The sequence below is a fragment of the Trichosurus vulpecula genome, chromosome 2, assembly GCF_011100635.1.
Source record: "Trichosurus vulpecula isolate mTriVul1 chromosome 2, mTriVul1.pri, whole genome shotgun sequence".
Classification (NCBI taxonomy): domain Eukaryota; kingdom Metazoa; phylum Chordata; class Mammalia; order Diprotodontia; family Phalangeridae; genus Trichosurus; species Trichosurus vulpecula.
This window is the reverse complement of record NC_050574.1, coordinates 93079860-93101550: the sequence shown is the minus strand read 5'-3', so window position 1 is coordinate 93101550 and position 21691 is coordinate 93079860. Positions and strand designations below refer to the sequence as shown.

General features: G+C 36.0%; 1 protein-coding gene across 1 annotated transcript in view; it reads right to left on the bottom strand.

The window, feature by feature from the left end:
• FREM2 (FRAS1 related extracellular matrix 2) overlaps positions 1-21691 on the bottom strand; it is a 222227-nt gene that overhangs the window by 106249 nt on the left and 94287 nt on the right. The window contains exons 3-4 of the mRNA XM_036746176.1: positions 12214-12360; positions 6166-6396 (exon numbers count right to left, since the gene is read on the bottom strand). Coding sequence (XP_036602071.1) covers positions 6166-6396; positions 12214-12360 — 378 coding nt within the window. The remainder of the gene's footprint in view (positions 1-6165; positions 6397-12213; positions 12361-21691) is intronic.

Here is a 21691-nt window from a genome sequence, read left to right as displayed (position 1 = left end):
AACAGAACATTCAATTAGTTCTTTCCATAAAGAGGTTAGAAGACACTTCAAACACACAGTCTAAATAATAGCATTGAATTACTTCAATATTTTTGGTGGTCAGTCCTGCTAGAGTAGGTTCAACAAGGTTCTATTCTCCCATGCATACAAACCCTATGCTTTGATTAGAAATGGTTTGACATAAAGAGTGAAGGAAGTTTTTTGATATAAATATCTGTTATACCTTACATTCAAGAATACAGAAAATATTATTGATTGAATTTATAAGGAAGCATTTTTAAATGAAAATAAGTCCAGTGAAATTTCATCCTAGAGGTTTGTCTTTATAAATACATTAATAATCAAATTTAAAAGAGAAGAAAGCTTCATTTAAAAAATAAAGGTAGAAATATTTTTCTATCTGTTTTTCTGGAAAATAACATTGTGCTTATATGTTTAAAAATTGTCTATGAAGTAAGGATTTGTTGTTATATGTTTTTCCTTGAGGATATTTATTTACTTTAACAAATATTAACAAAGTCTCATAGATCCTTTGAGAAGTGAGGTTATACTGCATTGTCAGTAGTAGCTGGTGAGGGGTGAGGGTGGGGTAGTAAACATCAGAGAGGTGAGAAACTTTTTAAAGTCACACAGTGGTAGTGTTTAAAATGGTTATTCTGAGCAACAAAGTGAAACACTATGTTCTGTTTGGTGAGGGACACTGTTAAAGTCTGTTCTAGAAATTTGTCTGTTCGGGTCATTTGACATGGTTGTAGGACCCCGATGGACAATTTGCCATTTGTTCTCTGGTGTGTGGGAATGCTTTCAGTACTTTTAGCATTGCAAGTAAGAAGGGGAAGATACAATGAGGAGCAGTACCTTGACCGGTCACTCCTAGGAATTCAACACAGTGATCCCAGGAATTAGTGGGGTCTGTTTTGTGGGACATTCCAACCCAATCAGCAGATGATCAGTGTAAGGTGCGATGGTTATTGCATGCAGAGGCACTGCGCATAGAACACTGGACTTAGAATCAGGAAGACCTGGGTACTAATCTAACTTCAGATACTTGGTAATTGTGTGAACTTGGGCCAACGACATTCTCTGTGCCTCAGTTTCTTCATCTGCAGAATGGGGTGGAGTTGGACTCGGTGTCCTTGAAGGTCTTCTTCCAGCTCTAAATTTTTGTGATGTTATGATCCTGTGAATTGCTTAGGGGAAGAATTCCCATTATCTCATCTCTAAGTGAAGATCTAATCTTTTCAGGTTAGTCAAGGCTAAAGAAAACAATCAAATAATACCGTTGGAAAATGTTTAGCTTCTGCTAAGCTAAGGAAGAAATCTACTGAGGTTCAATTCCCTCATCTCCAAAGCAAGGGATGGGCTGCCTCTTTCAACTTTAAAATTCTATGATTCTCTATAAAGCAAAGGAAAAAAGGAAACAAAGCATTATTTGTTGGACTAAAAGAAAAGTAGGATTCCAAAGTGAAAGAGATAGAGGAGAGAGAAGAAAAAATGACAATATTTGTTAAATTTTCTGTGGGTCTATAAGATAAAATTGATTTTCTTCATTCATATTGCCTTTTTACATCAGGCTCTAGATGTGACATGGCATGGGAATAATCCATTTTTTTCTATTAAGATACTGACATTTATAAGTGGTGGGTGCCATGTGCCTCCATTTTTTTTTGCCATGTAAACCTCTGCTTTTTTGCCCAAATTTTCAACTAACAAAACAATTTTCCCTCCTAAAGACATGGTAGTGAATCACCATAAGAAAACCGAGGCTTCATAAGTCCCACAACTTCTTGAGTACCACATCCATACTTGGCTGGTCCTTTGTTTCTGTCAAGTGACAGGTGCCAGTGGTCAACAACTATCAGTACTAGGGTTGGAGTTGCATGAACCCATCTAGGTTTGAATCTATGTTAACCCAAATTCTGTCATAAAGAATTCTCAAGCTGGGGTGGTCTTCTAGAACCTTGTGCTGCTGAATATCTGGTATCTTCTACTTATGGTATATAAAGGCTCAGGCATGCTTGATAAGTAAGTTTATCCTTTCCATAGGTGACAAAATTCTTGTCTTTATAACAATTGGTTATGTGAATTCTATGGTACATTGAATCTTTAATTGAAGACGTCTTATTGAATCATAAAACCATTGGATCCAATTTGATAAATGCCTGGGATTCTCCAAGTACTTAGGTAAAGAGGAAAATGAGGTAGATAGAGCTACACATAAATAAGGAATCAAGGGACTGATAGTTTAACTCTGGGTGGTGAGAGGAGGACATGGGCTTTTCCTCATTTCATTTCAGGCTTTGTATTCTTGGTACCTAGCAGAGAATTTGGCATAGAGATGTGCTTAATCAATACTCGCTGATTGACTGGTTAATATTTACAGCTTGTTATGAAGTTTTTGTAATAGAGAATAGTGTGAGGATTGGATTGATGATTTCTGTGATGTAGGGCACTCCTGGAGAGAAACTTCCTCTACCAAGTCAGGTCAGTAACTTCTTCACAATTATTGCCCTTAGGGAGTTGCTTAGGCCCCAAGAGGTTGTGACTTGCCCAAAGGCACCACAGGATGTGTCAGAGAACGCATTTGAACCCAGGTCTTCTTGGTTCCAAGGTCAGTTCTCTATTCACCACAGCATGTTGCCTTTTGTAGTGTAGCAATTAAAAAAATCTAAGAAATCATGTTCTGGGAAAGGAAAATACGAGAACCATGTGTATTCCTCTCCACCCAGCATTTGTGTGGTCTATAGACAAGGCCTTATAATTTTTTATGAAATATGAAGAATTTAGACATGGACTAGAATAAAGTAATCACGAAGACTGAAGGTTTGGGAAATTTGTTCTCTGCGGGATGGTGCAAAGAGTCGTTTAATCCGATGAAGAAAGGGCCATTGTCGATTCCATGATTTATTGATACGTGAATGAAAACTCTAAGGTGAATAGCTGTTCTCTATTTGTACGGAAACAAGAACAAGAAAAAAAAATGGTCTAAATGGGAGAAAGAGGGGAACAATCTAGGCATTAAGCAGCACTTGCACTTGCTAATTATCCAGGTTTCATACGTGAGGTTGCATTATCAAAAGAAGCTAAGATTTCCTTTGGAGATTTTGAAGGATGACAGACAATTAATATGGTTTTAGGGCAGGTCCTCTTTGGATACGGGATAGAGGAGACAGACTCCAGATGAAAAACCCCCTTTAGCTTACTTCTAGCCCTTCAATTCCTTATGACTAGGGGAATAAAGAGGCAGATTGAGCTAATGAATAGTAGAATTGAACCAAATCTCTTCTTCCTTGATACATGGAAATTCAGCTTTGTAAGTTAGTAAGTATTCAGAAGTGAATTCAAACAAAATTTTAACACATGAGTGGACATTAAGGACAAATTAGGCTTTTAAATCAGGAAGCTTTGTTACATGGGCATTTACCAAATTCTCAGGTCCAGATGAAAGTCTGGTTTATTCTTCTACCATGCTGACCAAATCAAATTTGATGCTAATAGTCCTTTTATGGGACTCCAGAATATATTTGAAAAGTGCATTTAACTAAATGAGAAGCAGGGTGGGTTTAAAAAAAATTAAAGTTGTAACAATAGGGTCTCTATTTTCTACATTTAACTGTGCTCAACCATCTAAAGCAAGGGTTTCCTCATGACTCCTCTGGTTAGTGCACTCAGGTCGATTTTATCTTGGCAGAGATTTAAGAGCTCTCTGACTGACAAAGCAAAGTGAACTGGCCATTTAAAAACAAACCATGGTTTCTGGCTGAGGGGATTTTAACTTTAGAAGGGCCTCTAAAAGGTTTTCATTTAAAAAAAAGTCAGTCCTCAAAAGGCTGCTCAGACATCATTTTCAGCCAGGACTGAGAAAAAGGCAGCCCTGAGGGCCTGAGACAGTAGGAGAAAGGACAAGGGTCAGAGGCAAGCAGCAATGTTCATCCATGCTGACCACCATTGACCTAAGTGTGTTCATGGATAAGCAAGTTTAGGTCCAAAGAAATTCAAAGGAAAGCTTCAAGCCACTAAGAGTTGGACACAGAGGAGATAGAATCATAAAAAAATGAGAAGCAAAATACATTTTGTATATGCTATCCCACATTCCCAACAGTATCAAAGAGAGTCCAAAATCTAGTCATCATTTAAAATGAGCATTTTGGAGATGGGGTTATGGAATGAGACTGGACCTGTGTTTTATTGAAGAAAGTCTCCACACCAATACAGGTTGTCAGCTGTTCTTATAATCTTAGAGTTGTCTCAGCACTGAGGCACTAGGGACCAAGTGATTTGTCCAGAGTCACAAAAAGTTAGGATGTCTTTGATTCACGACTTCAATCTGGGTCTTCTTGACTCTAACACTAGCCTTTTCTTTATTCCTAGGTGGCACAGAGGATTGAGGTTGGCCCAGGAGGTGTTGAAAGCTATGCTAAGCGCATGAAGAATGAGAGTGCAAAAGGGTGCTCTGTGACATCCTAAAATTAATAATAATAATAATAACAGTAATTGTAGCTGGCATTTATATAGTACCTGCCATGTTTCAGGCGTTATGCTAAGAACTTTACAAATATCTTATTGATTCTCATAATAATGGTAGAAGGAAAGTGCAATCAGTACCCTCATTTTACAGATGAAGAAACTGAGGCAAACAGAGGTCAAGAGATTACCCAAGGTCACATAGATATTAAGTATCTGAGTAGCATACCTGTTTAGCATTCATGAACCTGTTTCTTCTCTCAAGTTACATAGATTTTAGTTTTTAGTCTAATTTAAGATAATACATTGTTTTGAATTTTTCACAGTAGGATTTTTTCCAGGGAATTCCAACACTGGCACATACTAAGTGGTACACAAATGCCAGCTGTTAATATTATTATAAATTATATTTTAGAATGTAACAGAGCATCCTTTTTGCACTGTCATTCTTCATGCACTTGTCATAGCTTTCAACACGTCTTGAAGCAATCTCAATACACTGTGCCACCTAGGAGTAAGTAAAGGAAATAAATAAAGGAATAAATAAAGAAAAGGCTAGTGTGAGAATCAAGAAGACCTAGATTCAAGTCCTGAATCATGCTAAACATGCTAACTTTTGTGACTCTGGACAAGTCTCTTAACTTTTCAAAACCTAGGCAACTCTAAGATTATAATACTAGCTGGAAAAAATCCAAAGCAATATATTGTCTTAAAGTAAGGTAGAAACTAAAACTTATGTAACTTTGGAGAACAGGTTCAGGAATTAGACAGATGTGCTACTCAGATGCTTATTGGCTGTGTGACTTTAGGTAAGTCATTTAATCTCTGCCTCAATTTCTTCATCTGTAAAATGGGGATAGTAACATCTACCTTCCATTACTGTTGTGAAGATCAAATGAGATAATTGTAAAGCCCTTAGTGCAATGCCTGGCACATAGCAAGTATTACATAAATATTAAATTTTATTATTACTTATTTTATTATTTAATTATATTATTATATTATTTATTTTATGTTATTTATTATTACATTAATATATCATATTTATAATATTATTATTTATTTTATAATTTAATTTTATTATATTATTTATTTTATGTTATTACTTATTATTATGTCAATATATTATATTATTATTTATTTCATTATTTACTATTATTGTTATTATTCTCTGCTACCTTTGGGGGTAATTATTTATAGGTTTACGAGGTCTTAGGTCTAGAGCTGGAAGGGTTTTCAGAGGACATCTTGTACAGCCCTTTCACTTCACAAAGGAAGGATCTTGGGGCCCAGGAAGATTAAGTGATTTGCCCAAAGTCAAAATTGAAAATCTAATTGGTAAGATATCAGAAATGGTAGGAAGGGACTTAATTTTCAAGTAGGAAATACCAGTTGGCTTGATTTACTATGTCACATGCCAAAATGCCTCTTAAGTAATAATTTAAGGAAAACAAGCTAAAATGGAAAGAACTGCTAAAGGAAAGAGAATATATGAGTTAAACCATATTTGTGTTACACATAACTCTTAAAAAAATCTATCTCCATTTAATTTCTAATTTTATTCCTAATGTTTACTGAATACAGATCTGCTATTTTGGAAAGCTCTTGCTATGGAAAGTTCAGACCGCATTTCATTTTTAAGAACATGTTAAAAGGAGTCAACTACTGGAAACAACTGGAAAAGATGCTAAATCCTCTTACCATCTCCTGGGTCAATAATCTCCACTGTTGTCACAGCAGGGAATTCTAGAGCAGCCATGACGGGCTCGGACAGCACCACCTGGAAGGTTTCTGATTGCTCATGTTCACCATCACTCAGAATCCGCACTCGCCAGGTGGCTGTGGTTTGACCTGGGTTGAATTGCACTTGTTTCTGTGCTTTTCCTTTGAAATCTCTGTCTTTTTTTGCTGTGCCATCTTGTGTGCCAATACCTTTCAAAGAAACACAGTATTAGTTTTGCTTAATTTCATTTGAAATCAAATCTCAAGTTTTTCTACTTAGAGTTGACTAATTCATTTTCTCTCTCTCCCTTCGTCCTCTCTGTCTCTGCCTCTGTCTCTCTCTCTCTGTCTCTGTCTCTCTCTCTTCCCCCTTCTCTATTTCTCTTCCCCCTCTCTTTCTCTCCTTCTCTCCTTCCTTTTCTCCTCTCCCTCCAACTTTCCTTCTTTCCCTCTCAATCCTCTCCTCTATTCTCCTCTCCCCAATAAACTAATCTATAAATCCTTCTCTAGAAATGTTTCTCTTAATGTTGGTCCTGAGACTATTAATATTGGTGAAGAACCTTTAAGGTGAAAATTTAGTTTGATAACTTTGGTAATGAATGAAGGTTAGAAGTAAAATTTCTGTTTCTAATAATGTTCATTTAATTGAAAAATTTTTTTTTCTTTCTACTCCTATTAGATTGTGAGCTCCTTGAGAGCAGGAACTGTTTTTTGTCTTTCTTTATATTGCTAGTGCTCAACACAATGCCTGGCATATAGTAGGTGCACAATAAATACTAGTTAATGTTTTGATTTCAAATGAGAAATTGACTCTAGCTTAATAATAATATAATTAATTCTGGCTTAATCCAAGTGCTTGATTTTTTACAGGTATATTTAGTCCTGAAAAGTAAAAATGAAATTGAATTCCATGTATTGAGAAAAAAGGTGAGTTATCATATATTTTCCAGTCTTATAGACTATTTATAGCTGATGACAGGGCTACTTAGGGAAAAAAAAATCTTACTATTAAAAATCCAAAACAATGTATTATCTATAGAAACTAAAATTTATGTAACTTGGAAGAAGAAACAGGTTCAGTAATTAGACAGATGTGCTACACCATACAATGTTATGGAGCATCCTTTTTGCTCTCTAACTCCTCATGCACTTGGCATAGCTTTCAGCACCTCTGGGTGCTGAATTAGGGGCCCACACTGACTGATAAAAGGGAGAGTCATTTCTGAGATGTCTAGCCCATATACTGGTCACTGTTCGATGGGATCTATTCTCTGTTCCCAGTGGCAGTGTTGACAGAAGATGCCTGTTCATACTGATATTTTCATAGGTGCTGCCCAGTTTTGAAAAATGACATTATATTCTCATTTTTGTAGATCAGAAGGGAATAAAAGGAAATGACATTTAAAAAAATTAAAGCCCAATATTTCCAACTACAAATCTGCTTTTCCAGGGAGGGCCATCTTCCATCTTGCTGAAAATAAGTTGTGATAGCTTCCAAACCTAAGTTGTTAGTTACTAAAAAGGAAAAAAAATCTTCTTGGTGGGTTTTCATGAGATCTTTGCAGTTTTCTGAAAAACCTACGGATATTTTTGAATCTTTCCATATAGCAGGCCCATAGTTACACGTACCCCAGCTGAATATGGCTAGCTTATTGCCATAAAAATACCAAAGTTTATCTTGAAATGTCCTTCACTGACAGTTGATGCTTTTCCCCTCTCCATCCTCCCTGAGATCCCCCTCCCCTGCCAACCCACCTGATGTTTTACATGGAGATTCCTTCTAGTTTTGAACCTTTTTCTCCCTTATTCAGCTTAGGGCCTTCTACCTAACCTTTAGCATAAACTGCTTAGTCAGCTTCTGTCTTTGGCCTCTGAAAAGTTCTCTGTTTAAATGATGGATCTCAGACCTGCACCCTTTGACCCTGCTCAACCTCCTCCCATTTCCCCTTCAATTGTTACTGATCTTTGGTTCATGTGGTCAGGCTACAACACAGGGAGTAAGTATAGGACTCTATGCTAAAAGAAATGTGTGTGTGTATGTATCATATATATACGTGTATACATGTATTTTGATATATGTATATGTGTACATAAATAATTGGTTTGATTTTCTTCTTGAACATTAAGTAAATAAAATGTTATGAAAATACTTTTATTGATTAAATGATAAGATAACATAAATGGGGTGTTAATATTACTTTATGACCCAAATGAATATTCCTTGGAAAGAGAAATAATCATAGACAAATATATATAGCTCCTGTTCTGTTCTGTCTTCACTGTGTATACTATGGGGCAGTCAGAGTTGATACTTGTATGAGCAATTTAAAGTCTGCAAAGCATATATCCCAATTTGAGCCAGGGTTTTGTAAAACCCTGGGAGGTAGGAAGTATAGGTATTATCTTCATTTTACAGATTTGAGAACTAAGGCTATAAACAATGAAATGACTTGCTGATTAAAATGCAATTTATAATTGTCAAAAATAGTATTTAGACCTAGGTTTTTCCTGGCCTGGTACTCTATCCCCTTTGATATGGGCCCTCACAGGTATCTTTGTGTCCTTGTGTGGTCCATAAATAGCAATAAGGTCATTTTTACATTGTTGTTTGTCCTTTGTTCTCAAAGAGGACCATCATATCAGGAAGATGTTGCCATGATTTGCAAGTGAGCATAGTAGGTGCTCAATATCAATACATATTGATTGATTTATCAATGCATTTATTAACTATAACGATAATAGTAATTTTAATAGGCAACATTTATATAGAATCTTCTATGTGTCTACTTTAAATGTTTTCATTTGTCAACTTTAATTATATTGGTTGGTCAGATGTTCATTAATTCCGGGATAAGAAAGAATATATGCAAGGCTCCAAAGAATAGCCAAACAACTTTATTTTTACCTTATTCTTTCTATTTCTTCTCTAAGAAGTAATGAGGTCCAAAGCTAAAGGAAAAACCAGCCTTTTGTGAACCCCACCCACTCTTGTGCAGAAATACATTCAAATGGTAAAATGCAAACACAGCAGAAATATTTCTGCCAAACATTACCTGCACAGGGAAAATCAGGTGAGTAATTCATGAGCTGTGCTAAAGTTCATACTTTTCTTCCAAAGATAATTAATTGTTAAACAAAACCCTTTGGCCCTAATTAGGACTTGGAAGTGTGAAGGAGCCTTTCTGCACTTTAATGTGGGGCCTTTGATATTTTAGCACACTAGTGAAATGGGTAAAGTTTTATATACATTCTATTTTGCTAATGGGGGCTGTGAATGAAGCAATTATATGACTCCCACTGTGAGAAGAAAATATAAGCTTAAGTACAATTCTTGAATTTTCTAACTATTCTCCCTGACATCAGCTGTGATGTCAAATATTCATGAGTGTATTAGTAGATTGCATAGGGCTTAGTGATAAGAAAAAAGGTTTTGTTTTGTTTTTGTATTTTTCTCTAGAAAGTTTTGATTAAGCAGATGAGAATTCAGGCACATATAAGGGTTTGAATCACACACAGAGAGAAAGAACCTCTTTGAGGTTCTGAAGACTAAAGGGCCACTCTCATGTCTGAGCTCTACTTCCTGGCCCTGGCATGCTAAATCCTATTCCTGTTTGCTCTGACTGACAAGGTGTGGGCCACCAAGGGGAGGTTTCCAACTTTATATCACCTCAGGTTATTTAGTAACTCTGTGAGGTTAACCACTTAACAGTGGTAGAGTCTTGTATCTTTGCTGCTGCTGACATCCATGTCTATTGGGAAAAATGCTTTGTTCTAAATGAAAGCCACATAATCAAACAGAACAAATAGAAAGCATCCAGATACAGCATGAAACTGCTCATTGTTTTAATATTCAACCAAAAGGAAGCCAACAGGTCAGAATGAACCAAAGACAATGTCTTGAAAGAGCATTTACTGAGAATATTTTGCAGCTGTTGACCTGATTGATTAAATACTAGTTGGTCATGTTGTGGCTGATAAAGTAAAGATAGCTGCTCATTCTGAGAAAACAGACAAAATGCAAACAGATGCAGACACTCTAAGTGCTGCTAAAGAGATTTGTTTTTAGGCCACTCTTCCCTTTCTTCTCCAGGCACAAAGTTCAAATAAAACCCAGCCTTGATCTGTACCAAAGTGTGAAAAAAGAACTGTCCTGATGTGTTATTGCTATATCCTTTGGTTGTGATCATAGTCAAGAAAGAGAGCTAAAAATCATTTGTGACTATATTGTCATCTAAAAGGAGCTCATGAAGACAACTATCTACATACAAGATTTAGAAAGGAAGGTAATTTTTTTAGCTACAAATTCCAACCTAAAAAGGAAACAGATTTATTTATTGTGTTGTGATTGTCTGCAAAGAAAAGAGGAAATGTCCCAGGACATCTAGGGGACAAATAAGATCATCAATACTGCTACTAGTCTTGTGACACTGGTGTCTACTCTCAAATGGAATTGACCTTATTGGTTTTTTTCCTCTGTTTTTGATAATTGGATTGAGAGTCCTTACATGAAAGGTTGGCTGCGGATGAAAGGTGAAGGCCAGCAGATAACAGAAAAAGTTTAGAAACTAAGAAATACACAAAATATACATACAGTATTATATAATATGAACATATTTTATCTTTTAATGCCATAATAATTTGGACTTCTTCTCTGGAATGAAGAGAGGGCCAAAAATTTTTAACATGGATTTTCCAGATTGTGGTGGCACTGCACTCCTAACGCACTCTCCCTCCTCAATGTGCAAGGGATAACTTTATTACTTGAGTTGCCTAAGGGTAATTCCCTTAATCTTTCTGGCTTTACTTTCCCCATCTGAAAGATGAGAGACTTAGACTAGATCAGTGGTATAAAACTTAAATAGAAACAGGGCCACTAAACTATACATGAGGATCCCTAAGGGTGGCCTATTGAATTATAGAACCACATATTAACATTATCTATGTTCTATTATATTTCTATTTATTTTGTCAAATATTTCCCAGTTTTTAAAAATCTGATTCAGGGACCCATAAGCCATGTGTTTGATACCTTTGGTCTGAATGAACTCAGAGGTCCCTCCTACCTTTAAAGTTATGATCCTGTGATCTATTGATCTCCACACTACTACCTAAAACCATAAGCATGCCTTTTTTTTTCTTTTTACAGTTGTATGCAATCAAACACAATTTGATGAAAGAAGTGCATCTTCCAGTTAGCATTGGTTTTGTTATGAATTTTTTTTTTAATGTTAAGAGATGACTAGGAGGCAAAGCACGACAACTATGCAAGGCTCTACAACACCACCAGGAGTGATGACTTTAAAAGCACACAGAACATTTCCTTTGTCTAGTGTGCTTTATTCCTCTGGAACTTGTAAGGGCTCACCTGAGCATTCAAGTGCAACCCATGACAGGAAGTTCCTCCTATATGCTTAATGAGTTACTACTGAATGGTTTTTTGTTTGTTCATTATCAAAGGAATGTTCACATAGATTTCATACAACTATTTCAACAGTTTAATTACATGGCTACATCCTAAAGCTCTCTAGATGTTAAATACAAAGGAAGCACACTACCCTACCATCTAATATATCTGAGCCATTTATTTCAGTTTGTTTTCAAGTCTGTATGTAGAAACAACTTTCCATTTTGGAAGTATATTTCTGAAGGCCAATTGAAGGCAGAATGTTGTAAGAGGGATGTATCTTAGAAACAGGTTTCTGAGGTCCACTGTCTTTTGTTCCTGCCCTAGGGCTATGCCCTGAACATAACACCTGACTACAAAAAAAGATCCAGAGTAGGAAGTACCCAGAGACTTGAAGCCCTCATTACAAGTCTCATTGGGTGTACTTTTCAAGACAAGCCATAGTATTTAATCCATAGAATAAATCTGTAGACATATACTCATTGGCAGTTTAAGAATTTAGCTGATATTATACATTGCTGTGATTTAAAAATGAACTAGAAAATTCCATTGAGATTCCCATACCAGGAAAGAAAGTACACATTTTCAACAGGAAATAAAATGGAAGAACCAAATGAACTTACTGACAAAAGAAGTTTCTCCCAAGTAACCTCTTCGTTTGAGGACAATATCCAGAAATTTGAAGTCTTCATTGACCAGATAGTACTCTTTTTCCAAGGAGATCCATGCCCAATTCAGATGAAAATGTTGGTTTGTCAACTTATTTCCTCCTGGAAGGTAGAATATTAAAATCAAAACAGCATCCTTTTTCTGTCTATACATTCCTTAGATTTCAAACAAAAACATTAAGTATATACTAAAAATCGCCATAATTTGGCACAAGAAAGGTACAAATTACATCTAATATCTCCCTATAAAGCAATTCAATATAATTTTTTTTTGGCAGGGGGGAAGGCAGGGCAATTGGGGTTAAGTGACTTGGAATTCAATATAACTTTAAACTTATAGAACGTCAGAATCATTGTACTAACTTGCTATCCAGTTCCTGACTACCTTGCCTTACAGAATTCTTTGGTTCCCTTAGTCATGTGTTTTGGTATGTACAGTCCCCTGTAACTTCATTTACCATTGAGTGAGCCAGTAAATGCACTATTCGATAACCCACAGCCAAGTCTTGTTTTATGGTGTCTTTGTATCTCCCCCTCACTTCATCTGAGCTCTATCCGGTCATTTCTAAAATACTAGATTAACACATTATGCTAAAATGGTGGAATTTGTGAAAAACCAAGGAGAACTTCATGTTCTTCTGATAAGAAAAAGAGGGAAGAGAAGCTGGGGCATTTTTTAATCTGTGTGATTGGCAGAGTAAATAATCATTATCATTTTTCCTTAGATATAAATAAATAAATATATATAATATATTTATATATATATATAATATATAATAAAAATAACACTTCATAATTGCTCTTGGTATTTTAACTATTATTACTACATTCATATATATGGCACATATATACATATTTTAAAAGAAATTGCTGCTTTCTTCAATATGATTTTATTTACTTTTGGAGACTAACATTTATTTCCAGTGGAACAAATTGCCATTTTTTCATGAAGATCAATAGAAAAATGACTTGATAATAAAAAATATTGAAACAATGGGAACAATTTAGTAATACAACTGTTTTTCAAAGTGATGGATGAGTAAGGAATAGGTGTTTAAGTTTTGTTGTTAATAATTATTGAATTTTTTTAATGTTTTGCTTTGTTTTGTTTGCTCTTAGAACATTGTGACTAAGTATCACCATGTAGAAGTGCATTCCAAAGAGAAGCAGGGGTAGTAATCATGATCTCAGACAAGGTTAGAGCTAAAATAGATTTAATCAAAAGAGAAAAACAGGGAAACTATACTACAGGACAGCCATATCAATCAATGTTGTTTTAAATTATTTAAAATAACTAGATAGCATAAGGTTGGAATATTTTTTGGGTTTTTTTTTTTGGTCAGGGCAATTGGGGTTAAGTGACTTGCCCAAGGTCACACAGCTAGCAAGTGTGTCAAGTGTCCGAGGCTGGATTTGAACTCAGGTCCTCCTGACTCCAGGGCCAGTGTTCTACTCACTGCACCACCTAGCTTCCCCATAAGGTTGGAATATTGCTGTGTTATAGGAAATGATGAGTTGGTGGACTTAGAAAAATATGGAAAGACTTGGACCTGTGAAGGAAGACATTATCCTTAGAAAAACAGAGGGTAAACAAGTATAGTATGGTCTTACATAGATGCATATGAATGTATATATCTATATATGGAAGTGATTATAGATATCTAAATATATGTATGTGTATGTAGATATATGTATGTGTATATGTATATATGTTTGTATATATGTGTGTATGTGTATATGTATATGTATGTATGTGTACGTGTGTGCATATATATATACACACATGCACATACACACACACACATATATACCTCTGTGCTTAAGTGTAGCCTTTTTGGGGAAGGGAGGGAGGAAGGGGGAGAAAAGAGCAAAGTAAAAAGTGCACATCAGAGAACAAAAAAAAACTCACAAAAAAGCAAAGAAAAGATGGACAGCTCAGAACACAATGCATAGTATTTATTATATAGGCTTTCTTGAAATGGAAATTTGTTGCTGTATATTTTGAATTCTCTCTTACAGTCTGCTGTGCACACAGAAATGCTTTTTTTCCTTTTCCTCTTTTTATTTAAGTTCAAAATAAATTTAAAAAAATTTAAAAAGAAGTACATGCTACATTGTTATAGAAATGGAGAAAGCTGTAGTTACCTAGGGTTTATATCACTAAAAGGGGCCTCTGCCCCAGGGCAGGACAGAAACGGAATAAATTAAGTACATTCAGGGCATATGTAAGTATGCTGCCAATTACTTTCCAGATCCATAACCAGTTTTGTAATAGTAATTATAGATTAAATAAATAAGTATTAATATTTCTCTACTGTGTTTACAGTCAACATAGTTATCAAAGCATATACTTAATATTTCCATTGCTACAAATTCATTCACCACCTAGAATACAATTTGGATCTCTCAGGGGTGGAGGGAACTGGAGGGAGAGAACTTCTGGTGCCCATTGGAATAATTAGCCCTTTTGTTGCCTCTCTGATTGTTGACCAGATAGGAAATATAAAGGAAATATTTTCATTTCACAGGAAGATTTTTTTCTGTATTTCATTTCAATATTTTAAAATGAAATATATATGTATATATACATATATGTGTGTATATACATTCACATGCCTGGTATAGCTGTAGATATCTGTCCTCAGAGTTAATAAAACGTAGACTAAAGTCCTTTATCTGACGCATGTGGGCTCAGGGACCCTGGGCAAGTTACTTAACCTCTCAATGTCCCAGGCAACTCCCTAACACTTAAATGGAAAAATGGTTGCTGATCTACATTGACAGAGGGAATTTTATCACAGGTAGTTCACTACATAGATCTGCCCCCTTCCCTCAAAAAAGTGCCTTACCATATATGAACAATAATAAAATGCTACAGAGTTAGAATTTTAATCACATTGTTTTGTTTTTCCAAAGGACATCATGTTTATTTTCCCTTTATTTTCTGAAGGTATCATCAAAACTTTAAACTAGATATGTTAAAGGAAAGAAGGACTAGATAGGTAAAGAGAAGGAGGGAAAGAGAGAGGGAAAGAAGGGAAAAGAGAGAGAAGGAAAGAGTGAGGGAGAGATGGGAGTTGGGAGAGGAAACGAGGAAGATAAGTGCCAGAAGAATTCTAATCTGACATCCACAAAAGAGACACCCCTAACTCACCCTCACCCATGACTTAGTCTTGGCTGTGGCATGCCAGGTAAGGCACAACATTGCTAGGAATCCTTAATTCCCCACAAGAGGCTGCTGAAGAGCAAGTTTTGCTCTATTACGGATTGAAGGGAACATTTGTGACTTAAGAAAACAACAAAACTTTAAATTTAAAAAAATTGTTTTGGTTAGTTGAACTCTTCTGGGGCATACTTTAGTTGACTTTAATTATAACCAATTAAAAATATCTATTCTCCTCAATGTATTTTACCCTATTTCTTTGGGCACACAAACATTTTAATTTCTTCTTCTGTGCTGGGGAGATAAAACTTTCTTTCCCAACCTTTCTAGCAAAATGGAGCTGTCCATCTGACAGAAGAAACGAAAATATGTGTGATCTCTCCAATGTGAAAGCTACTATGCTTGGTAAAAGAAAGTAAAAATGGTTATCAGATGATCACACTCCCCTCACAGTCCTCCTTATTATGACTTCCTTTTATTTATCTCAAATCTTTCAGAGAAAGGTGAGTTTGGTTAAGAACAACATTGTGATGAATAATTTCTTTCTGAAATGGGGCTAAAAAATGGACAGAGTTGGGACAAGTGTTTTCAATTCTTCTTTCTCTTCTGGTGTTCCTGTAGTCTAAAATTACAATTAGACCATTCTAGATAAGAAATCATATTTATGGGACAGAAATAACCAACTTGCCTCACAACTAACCACAAGAAAATCAAAGAAGAAACAGAAGAAACAAGTACAGTGTGGATAAAAATAAAAGAAATTGTCCATCCTTCAAAGTCTAACACCAACATCCTTTGAAGCCAACTTTCCTAATTCCCATCAGTCAGAAACAATTTCCCTTGCTTCTACCTAACAAAAGGCTTCTTTTGGTACCTACTTTCTTCATTTATCATGCCCTACTTTGTGTTAGTTGTATTAGTTTGTATTATATTTGTATTTACCTTTAGCTAGACCATATACTCTTTGGGGAGTCAAGGAGGAAAAAGCATTTGTTAAGCATCTACTATGTACTAGGCACTGTGCTAAACACTTCACAAATATTACTTCCTTTTATCCTCACAAAAACCCTGAGAGGTAGAGATGATGATATTCATTTTATTTTTTGGGAAACTGAGGCAGTCAGTAGTTAAATGACTTGCTCAGAGTCACATAGCTAGCAAGTGTCTGAGGCTGGATTTGAACCTGGAGGCTTGCTGCCTCCAGCGCCAGTGCTCTCTCTACTATAACACAATGCTCTGCACGTAGTGGCCACTTTAACAAACTTGTTGAATTTGAATTTGTTAAAATTATGCTTTAATTACCTTTATCCCCTTATGACTGAATTAATAGCTGAGTTCTCTAGCAAGCCTCCATAACTCCAAGTATTTTCCCTCCATTGCATCTTCTGTGCCACTGTCAAGCAATATGCCTTGAACTCTGTTTTTGTCTTGTCATTTTTTCTGCTTTAACATCTATAATGGTGCCCTCTTAACCTATAAAATCAAGTCTAGACATGTCTGTATGGCTTTAAAGCCACTCACAATGAGGTCCAAACCTGTTTTTTAATTTTATTTCCCATTCCTCTTTAACTCATGCTTTCCCCTTCCATTCCATTCAACAAGCATTTATTAAGCATTCATACCAGACTCTATGCTAAGCATTTTGGATTGGGAAAAAAATCAACCAAGAAGAACCAAGAAAAACAAAAAACAAAACCAAACCAAAACAGTTCCTGCCTTCAAAAAGCTAACCTTGGAAGGTAGTGGTGGTGGTAGTAGGGATGGAGACAACCTACGTAAACAGGTAAACATAAAATATATGCCCTGTAGATAGAAGATTGTCATAGAGGGGAAGGCACTAGCAGCTGAATGGACCAAGAAAAAAAGGGCAGGCCTTGTGGAGGAATATTGAGCAGTATTGGTAGGCTATTCTGGGGTTAGAAAACCTAAGATAAATTCCAGAATGAGTCAGCAGTAGAGAAGGGATGATACTGAAGTCTAAAAAGTTAGGAATAAGGCAGATAGGAAATATTTTAAGGATGCTTTGCAAACCTATATAAAAGTGCTTATTTTTTGTTTTCTTTCCTGGTTTTAACTTCCTTTAGCCTTTCTAAATACTGGTACTGTGTCCTTATTCTCATTTTTTTCCCTAGGACAGCACACTTCCCACTTTCCAACTCCCACATGGTTTGGGGTCTAGGTCCAAGGGGCCATTTTACTTGATGATAGAAAAGAAAAAGTGGCAGGCCCGGAGCACAGCAGACTCAGCTGAGGTTTAGACAAGTGAAGCTGAGCATACCCAACATTCTGCCTGACTTGCTGACATAACACAGGTCAGATTCAAGAGCTATACCTCTCAGAGTACATTCTCAGGCACTCACCGGGCCCAGACAAGTGCACCCTAACAAAATTTCTTTAGGTTAATATGTGCACATGTGTTGGTCATGATACTTTTCCTTCATTCAGGTTTCAGTCATAACCCCAACAGTTATGTAAATATTCCACAGATGATAAATCAATGACTTCCCCCTTCTTAGTTAACAGCCTAGATGAGTATCTGTAACACAAATATGAGAAGAGGAAACTCCCAAAGTGACCTGAAGATTAAACAAAAGGATTGTTAGTAAAGATTTAAAAAAAGATTTAAAATCTAGTGTCTGCACTTCATTGCAAAAGGTCTCCAAAGTCTCCCTATTATATTGTTCTTTTTTGTCTTAGCAAATAAAACATTTTGGATAATTTAGCATCATTTAATTCTTTTATTGATAACCAGTGGGGAGATTATGAGCATCAGTTAATGTGCTATGCAATAATACAGTGATGTCTTCAAGGCTCTTGGCATGCCTAGTATTGATTGCTCTTGATCCAAGTGGCCATGCCCCCAACTTTAATTTTCTAGCTGGAATTGATTTTGAGAAGTGGCACTGTGAAATAGTGAGTAGGGTTAGAGATAGCTACAGGACATTCAGTTTGAAATGTCTAACAGGTTTGAAATGTCCAGGCAGTTTGAAATGTCCAGTTTGGGATTGGAACTCAGGAAAGAGACTAAAACTAGACACATACAGTAGATTTTTATACCATCTGCCTGGAGATGAAAATTGCAATGGGAGCAAATCAGCTCACCAAACGAGAGAGGAGAGCACATTTATTGTTTACTATGTGCTTGGAGTCAAGACGTCCTACGTTCAAGTTCCACCTCTGACCCATAATGAGAGGTTTTTTTGACATAGTTCAAATTCATGGCTGTGTTCTTGAAGATGGAAAGTTCTGGGGGTCTATTAGATCAGTGGGATTGTATCCATGTAAGTGAATGTGGCTTTTGAATCAATGAAATAAAATACCAAGCACTGGTTACTAGTGTGCTTCGGTTTTAAAGTATGACTTTCCAAGACACACTCTAGAAAAATAAAACTAACTTCAGGAAATAATACTACTCATTGAGGTCCCATTATTGGCCATTGGTAATAACTGTGCAAAGTTAATACAAACATCACATCTGGAACTTTTACAGTCAGTCAACAAGTATTTATTAAGAGCCTACTATGTGCCAAGCACTGTGCTAAGTGTTAAGACTACAAAGAAAGACAAAAACATTCCTTACTTTACAGGCACTTACAGTTTAATTGGGTAGAGGATGGGGAGACAACATGCAAACAACTGTGACCAACCAAGATATACACAAGATGAATTGACAGCATTTAACTAGACATCCAGTAAATTCCTATTCTAGTGGCATAGAGATGCTCAGTAGTTCTCATAGATGCTAGGAAGTAAAGTCTACTAATCAATCAATTAACATGTATTTATTAATTGCATACTATGTACTAGACACTGTGCTTGGGGCTGATTCTTTGGGGACAAATAGTATGCATACATATAATTAAATACAAAATATATACAATTTAGAAAGGTTTTTAGTACAAGCCTATTCCTGAACATAGCTTAACTAAATTCTGTGATATTCATCACCAAAGAGCTGGATACCTGGTGATGGCAATAATGTATTATGGTAAATATATACATTATTGTATTACAGGTCACATCATAATATATTTATTACGTGACATTATGACACAATATGTTTATTATGAATGAAATTTAAGTAAGACTGATCCTTTTGCTACTAAATCACAGGAATTTTTCACACCCACCCAAGTGAGTCCTTTCATAATAAAATCTGATTTTTTGAACATCTAATACAAAGACTGTATTTGATATTGTATACAATATTCTGTCCTGATTATCTACCATCTCACTGCCATACGGAAGGAAACATGTTTCATTACCTGTTCTCTGACAGCAACTGATGATTTTTTTTTAGCAACATGACTCACAAAGACCATCTACCAAGGCACCTCTGAACTGGTTAGGAAATACCAACACTGGTGAAGTCGTTGATTCTTTATTTAATTCTAGAGTATGAACTTAATTCTTCATGGAATTAAATTCTGATTACATACCAGTCAAAACATAAACTGTCTCTGATATCTATACAAAAACTTATTTACTGAAAAACCTACATTGGTTTGAAATGTGTATTTTGGGAATTCTATTTTCTTCTACTATGACTGTTCTCCTTTGAGGTGTGGTATATTAACTATGACAACATGTCTAATTTATCAGCAGACTCTATGCATATATACATGTATTGTGTATATATGTGAATGATATATACCTCAGCACATTTTAAAATATAACAGCTAATAAATAATAGCTAACATTTATATAGAGCTTTACAGTGTGAAAGTGTATAACATTATGTCATTTGATCGTCACGACAATACTGTGAGATAGGTGTTATTCCTATTTTAGACATGAAAAAACTGAAGCCCAGAAAAGAAAAGTAACATGGCCATGGTTCCACAGCTAGTAAATGTCAGAGTCTGGAGCTGAGCCTTGGGACCTTCCTGTCTGCAAGTTCATCACTATACTGCAGAGATTTAAAGTCCTCAATATGTAGAATTTTTCAACTGATAAACATTCAGAAATTCTCCCTCTGTTTGGTCTGAGAAGATAGGAAAAAAAAACAGATTTAACCATGAATGATATATGATCCATAGTAGGCCTTTCTAGAATGGACAGAATGTGATGTATTATAAGCTACTCACCAAGTCTCATTTGAAACAAATTAAAGTACTTAACCGATGTCATAAATCCACACAACAGGTGCCCGACAGCTGAAAACCACACTCCCAAATGCTTTGTCCCCAAACACTATCACTAAAAAGCCACAGAAATTTTGATGAAAAGACCTCTTTTGAACTTTTCCAGCTGGTCTAATGACTTCTTCATATAGGCCATGGGAACTCAATACCTTTTCAGAACAACAAAGAATCACAACCTCCAATTAACCCTCCCTAAAAACACAGCCTTGTCTGATTCCTCAGAAGATGAGGCACGCTTCTTAAACACAAAACTGGTGTGACAACTCTGGCTCGTGCTTGAGTGAGGGTAATTCCAGGGTGCCCATTGAATTTCTAATAGGGACTTTTGGAAAACAGACCTTCAATCACCAACAACTAGTTGAACTGTACAAGTTCCTGGTTCCCTCTAATAGAGCAAAAAATAAATTGTGGGAAATCCAGTGCTTGTCAATTTGCAGAATGAAGTTAAAGCTAGAAACTAAATTTGGCACTACGCTTAATATAAATGACCTTTGCTAAAGTCCTATTCTGATGCCTCATGAATTATTTCAAGGTGATCCTGGAATTCTCCTAGGCTATGTCAGTGTAGTTCAGGCTCTGGTAGCTCATGCCAAGATGAAATGATACCAGGACCAGGGAGAGACCATGAGATGTCTATCTAATGATCATTCTGAACAGGCAGGAGTGGGGAACCTGCAGCCTCGAGGTCATATGTGGCCTTCCAAGTCCTCAAGTGTGGCCATCCAACTGAATCCAAACTTCATAAAGGATTTGTTCTGTGAAGTTTGGATTTAGTCGAAGGGCGCACTTGAAGGTCTGAAGACTTGAAGACCACCACATGTGGCCTTGAGGCCACAGGTTCCTCACCTCTGGTGGGAGAAGCTTCTTATTAGGTTGGCCATAAAATCATGCATGTCTTGGCCATAGTAATTCATGAAAACTAAGGCCTAAAGAAAGTACATTCTGTGTCACTAGGCTGGAAAGAGTATTTCCCCTGCCGTATATCTACAGAGATAAATACAAAGATGAAGAAAGACAAATGCTAAGAAGAGTAGACATATACCCAGAATGAGAGTAACATTGATGGAAAACTTTCCTCATTCTATAGTCCTTTGAGATAAGACACTCTATCTCCCAACCCTGCAAT